General features: G+C 32.8%; 1 protein-coding gene across 2 annotated transcripts in view; it reads right to left on the bottom strand.

Moving 5' to 3' along the window:
- Positions 1-219: 219 nt before the first annotated feature.
- Positions 220-6,000, bottom strand: part of znf516 (zinc finger protein 516) — a 79,669-nt gene continuing 73,888 nt past the window's right edge. For both annotated transcript variants that reach the window (XM_066716064.1, XM_066716065.1), the window contains exon 6: positions 220-3,303. In XM_066716064.1, the coding sequence (XP_066572161.1) occupies positions 3,244-3,303 (60 nt within the window). In that variant the 3' untranslated portion in view covers positions 220-3,243. The remainder of the gene's footprint in view (positions 3,304-6,000) is intronic.

Below are 6,000 nucleotides of genomic sequence, written 5' to 3'. Positions count from 1 at the left end.
TTGAAATTATAAAAATCTGAAATGTATTTCAGGCAGAGAACATTTGAAGTCTTCCTGTAAATAATCTAAAATAAATACATACACATAAATTGAGGGAATATTTAACAAAACTGGTAACGTAACAGCCAAGGAACGAGGCTGTAACTTTTGCCACATGAAAACATGCAAAAAATTTAAAATGAAAGGCTTTGCAAAAACACTTGCTCAGTACGTAGGCAGTGGATTATTGAACACTTTAATGTGGAAATTACATTACAATTTGAACAATGTATAAAACAACTGTTAAGAAGTGAGAAATGTTTTGTTTGAAGAGGTAGAGAATTTCTCATTGGTAACAAGTCAGTGGATGGTTTCTAAGAATGTTATGCAATTAAAAAAACTAAAAACATTAAAACATTTGATTTTGAAAGTTTGTCAATAATGACTGAAAATAAATACTACAACCAATCAAATACACATTAAATACTATTATCTATTTCAACAACTAAAATAACAATCAAATCAATACAATACTGCTCATAAGGGAACACACTAAACTCAAAAGTCTGAGAATAGACAGTTTCTTTGGGATGGCACCCTTTTCAGTTGCCAAAGACAAATAAAGAAAGAATGTAAAAAAATGATCTGGGGCTGAATGGTTTTGTATGATTCCCACTTTTAGAAAGAGCTTCTGGAATCAAGTACACAGAGAAAACAAAGATAAATATTTGCAATATCGTGTGTTATACTGTGCACCCATGTACATAATTCATAAGACAATGTAACAATTTTGTCTCACATGCCATAATGATCTTTTATAGTATTTTATTTAAACGATTTCTTAATCACTTCTAAAATAGTCATGTTTTGGATGGAATTCAACACACACGTTGTACATTTCCCAACTTCGTGAGAGACATTAAGTACATACATTCGGTACAGTCACTTCTTAAGAGTATTCTCTAAGCTGCCTTTTAGTAAGATACATCCATAATAAACTGAGCAGGGAAAATCTACCAAATATTTGTATCCATAATATAACAGCATTCCAGAAATGGCTCTCCAATGAACAAAAGAAAGAAACAAACAAACAAACAAACAAAAAACTATTATATTTTCAAGTCAAATGTCCATCTCAGAAACAATATTTGAAGTAAATATATATATATATATATATATATATATATATATATATATATATATATATATATATATATATATATATATATATATCTTGTTAGTGATACGTGCAAACTGGAATGTGGCTAAGCATTTACACGTTTAATTCCATACCACATGGGAAAACTAGTGACACCCCCAAAGTTAAATAAATAATAAAGCAAGAAATATATATCTATGTGCACCATTGTTTACCAACAACTTAATTTTGGTATTCGATGCTGTAAAGGGTTTTAGAAATTTACAGGAGAATAAAATCCTCCAGACATGTTTCTACTCAATCATCACATATCAAGTAAATAGTGAAGAGCAACTAGTGGAAACCTAAAGGTAATAAGATATTGTACAATAATATTAATAAAACGATAAAATTATATCATACTACTTATTAGGCAATATAAGTTTGCTACAAGCCAACCATTATTTATGTGTCTCTGTATTTATATATATATATATATATATATATATATATATAGTATGTGCACATGTGTAATCACTTGATACAGAAGTTTTAGATCTTTGTACATGTAAAAACTACCAGTGTCTGAAAATATATATTTATATATTTGCATGCTTGGATTTTCTTTTTTTCTGTTTTATAAAATATTATAGAGTTACAAAAATCTAGCAATGCTATTACAAAAAAATCTGGTACATACTCTCTCTTTCACTCTCAGTCAAGGCAGCAGTAACTTTCTGTGATGCAATAATTTATGTTTGTATGTGCAAATGCTGAAACCAGATAGTAGTTGACAACAACAGGTACAGGAACAGAGTAGAATAAGAAAACCCCAAAAGTAGCCTTATAATTGCATATACCAAATGGCTTTTTGTCCTAATGTGCCAGAGTCTTGCTAAATTGAAATAAAAGCTATTATTGCAAAGGAGGTATATGAAGCTTCTTGAAATAATCCAGTGGATTTTTAAGAATTAGGAATAAGAGTATAAAACCCAACAGTTAGGGATTGTAGAACCATAGTCACAAATTCCACATGTGATTTCATTTTCGGAGCTATTGTCAACAGAGTGCAAAGTTTCTGTCCATGTGTTCATCAGAATGCTGTTGGAACTTGCTCCCGGCACATTTTATTGCCACAATGCCATGTTGAGTTCTTACTGTGATAATAAAACCCTTCGATTTTTACATTGTATTCGTTTTTTTTCTTCATGTATTATAGTAGTACCACCACACACTTTTTGTAAATACAGACAATGCAATCTAGCCCTGTGCAAGGCAAATCCTGAGGAAAAAATAGAAACCTTTCCTGTTAGTGTTCCACAGACCTTTATAAAACACTTCAAGATTGATTCTAGTTTTCTGCTAGTTCTGACGCAGCATTTAAGGATAAAAAATCCTCTGTAGCACAGCAAGGTTTGTTTGTTTTTTCAGAAAAACAGTCCAGCTCGAAAGACAGCTGTAGTTCTTTATGCATTTGCCAGTGTCAAGGTTTTCAAGTTTAGTTCAATCCAAAACCAGTGGTGGCAAATGCCTCACAGCTGTCCATGTAAACCTGTGCCTTTCAAGGCTCTCAGTTAATGGTTGCATTTCATTATAATTCTGCAGTGTGTGTGGTGTTCATCCATAAGTGAGGCAAACACAAGAGCTTTGCAATTAGTAAAACTTATAAATGGCAGAAATCATTAAAAACCAGTGCACCATTTCACAGTGTCGTCATTTGTCATCATATATACATACATCTATATATATCTATATATCTATATATCTATATATCTATATATATATATATATATATATATATATATATATAGATATAACACCGCTCTCATTCTGAAACAATATTGAACAATATCTTTATTCTAAAATGATTAACTAATAAGGAGAATTAATTACACTCCTGAAGTTTCTCAAAGGTATCCATCTCTGATACTGAAATTGAATTACATGTTGCAGTTTGGTTATTTAGTCCAAGACAGTGGCTTCAGACACCTGGTGGTCCGTAAGTAGTTCATCCATCTGCTCTTGCAGGGGTTGGCCAAGGTCGTCAATCCGGGGTTGTCTGAACCTCTTGTCTGGGTATTGAGCATTGTCGAAGGGCACACGATGCACACACTGAACGTGTGTCTTTAGATTCCCTTTCTGAGAGGCACTGTAGGCACAGTATCTGCACTGGAATGGTCTCTCCCCTGTAGCACAGAAAAAAGAACAACAGACAGTAAGCAGAGTGCTACAATCCCTTCAGTGGCACCAGACAGACACACAAGACAAGGAGAATGTTGCAGCCATGATTCATGGGGTGGCTAATGGAAATTGCATGTTACTATGCAGAAGTGAAATTTTACCTGACTTTTTTTGTTTATTCTTTCCCAAAACTGGAAAATTTCTGGACAAAATATATCAACTCTGTACTCAACCGCTCATCCTCTTTTTTATCTCTCTCCCTCTCTTATTATATTAAGAACCCAAGAAGTTACAAAACTCATAGGATATGGGAGTCCTTTTAAGCTGAAAATATATAGTACAAACTCTAAAAGGGCCCAGCTTCCCAAAGTTAATATTTAAATTTCAGTACACATCAAATATCGCCACAAAGACTTCTAATGTTGACATTGAATTTGTAGGATTTTTATTTTCTCTCAGCAATCACTCAGTGTTGTTAATGAATTTGACTTTTACATTACAGAATTCACTTGTCAAGTATACAAAATGTAGTATTTTGTGCCTTTTGTATTTTTTTTTTTAAATATTCAGGTGTTAAAAAATCTTTTATAGTTAAAAACTTCTTGTACACCAGTTCCATATACTTATATGAAAATATATAGAAAGAATAGGTAGACTACTTTGTTGAATGTGTAACACTTATTAAGTTGCCTTACATAAACATCTAGAGCTTCTTCTTTTAATGAAAATCTGCTTTACTAATGCATCTTTGTAAAACTAATAAAACCATGTCCATTTGCTACATAATTAGTGAATATTCTTTTTATTAAAGCATACATCAGAGATCAATTGGATATTTTAAACATTGTGCAGAAACTGTATCTGGCTTTTTCCATATATATATATATATATATATATACCATGGGCGGACTGACCATCTGGTAATTCTGGCAAATGCCAGAAGGGCTGGTCCATTTTTTAGTTCAGTGGCCTGTCGATTCCCGTGTGGATTCGCAGACCGCACTTCTCCGGCATGCCCCCCCCACCCCCCCGCTCTCCTCAGTGTGGGTAAAAGTCCAGTGCTGTTTTATTGGCCCAGTCCACCCCTTATATATTATGTCCCCCTCTTTCCAGATTGATTATATATATATATTTTTTCTTTACACCAGTAGTTTGGGTTCCTGTAGTGAATCAGTTTTAAACTTACATTTGCATAACATGTTACATGATTCCCCAAAGACAAAGGAGGTAGTCCCATAGAAAACATATATTTTTAAGCCAAATTTCAAAAGGAATAGTGTATACACTGTATACTGCTTTTAATTAAACTGACCTTCAGAGCATCATAATTGATTGTGTAAATAAACTGAACAGACTTCAACAAAACACATTAATTATAATTTGTTTTAAAAGCATTCTCCCATTCCTCAATGAGTGTTCAGATATACCATGAGCAACACATTATGCACATTGTAATCTATGTAATGTTAAAACGAAAAGAATATACCAAGCACTTACAGACTTCATCATGACGCCAAAGGGAATTTTTGCAACCAAGAAAAAAAATACTAAATAACCTAAAAGGTTATAATCCATGTAAAGCAGTGTGTACAATGCTTTGAATCTGATATTTGCTGTGTGTGTAAAAAAGGAAAATGTAAGCACATTTGCATGGCAAACTCGGAATGTGAGTACATCTTTCCATAGAAAAAGCAACCTGGGAAAACAGTCATCATTTTAGGGGAACTTATTTGTTACAACAGAGTGGGCACAGCAAGGTAGGGTGAATGCTGGAAAATATGCTATCACACAGAGCATACTGAAGTCTAAAAATGTTGCCTCCGAATCATTAAAACACCATAACAGCAATACTCATCACCAACTAGATGTTCCATGGTAATATTAATTTATTTGTGTTTTTTGCTTTAACAGATCACACTTCAGCTGCATAAGAAAACCAGACTGGCTACATTTCTGAAAGACAGATGGACCTGCAAATTTAGCAAATTGAAAAAAGTATGTACTTCCCAACAATCAACATTTGAACAAGGTGGTTCAATTTTACTTACATGGCAAATTTACATTAAACTAGTTGTATTTGTTTATCTTTAAGTGCCAGTGTGATGGTCAAGAGTTTATCACAACGATGCACCACAGTGATAGGCGATACATCTGTAAATGCATCACAAATCCAAACTTTTTTCTCTGTTCATGTTCAGAAATAAAGATTTTATAGATTTTCTATTACTGTGAACTTTTACTTCTTTATTTGTATTTTACTCTCACTACCTCCTCCTACCAGTTGCACCAAAAGTCTTGCATAATTTTGACATGGACATCCATTTTTAGATTGCACATGTTCCTGCTTTAATGATAATTCAGAAAGTAAAAAATTAACCACAACAAAAACAAACTGGTTATACATATCTAAAACAACTATCCAGGGTTTGACTTCTGTATGAGTTTTAAATGATATGCTAGTGCATTGCTGACCATAATTGTAAACTAAACTAACTGGATGTATCAAGTTACTTAGTGTTTGCATTTTTGAGTTTGTAGTCATTGATATGTAAAAATAAAAAAAGTAAAAGTAATAAAAAGTGTTATTAAAGAAAACATAACTGCAAGAGAATACCTCCAATTGTTTTGACAGCTTTCAAATATTGGATTCCAGGCCCAGCTTATTTTCAGCATATTCAAACAATTCACAGACATTTAGTTAA

This window comes from Amia ocellicauda, chromosome 10 (assembly GCF_036373705.1).
Source record: "Amia ocellicauda isolate fAmiCal2 chromosome 10, fAmiCal2.hap1, whole genome shotgun sequence".
In the NCBI taxonomy this organism is placed as follows: Eukaryota; Metazoa; Chordata; class Actinopteri; order Amiiformes; family Amiidae; genus Amia; species Amia ocellicauda.
Note: the sequence above shows the minus strand (reverse complement) of the source record. Positions and strands in the feature narration are given on the sequence as shown.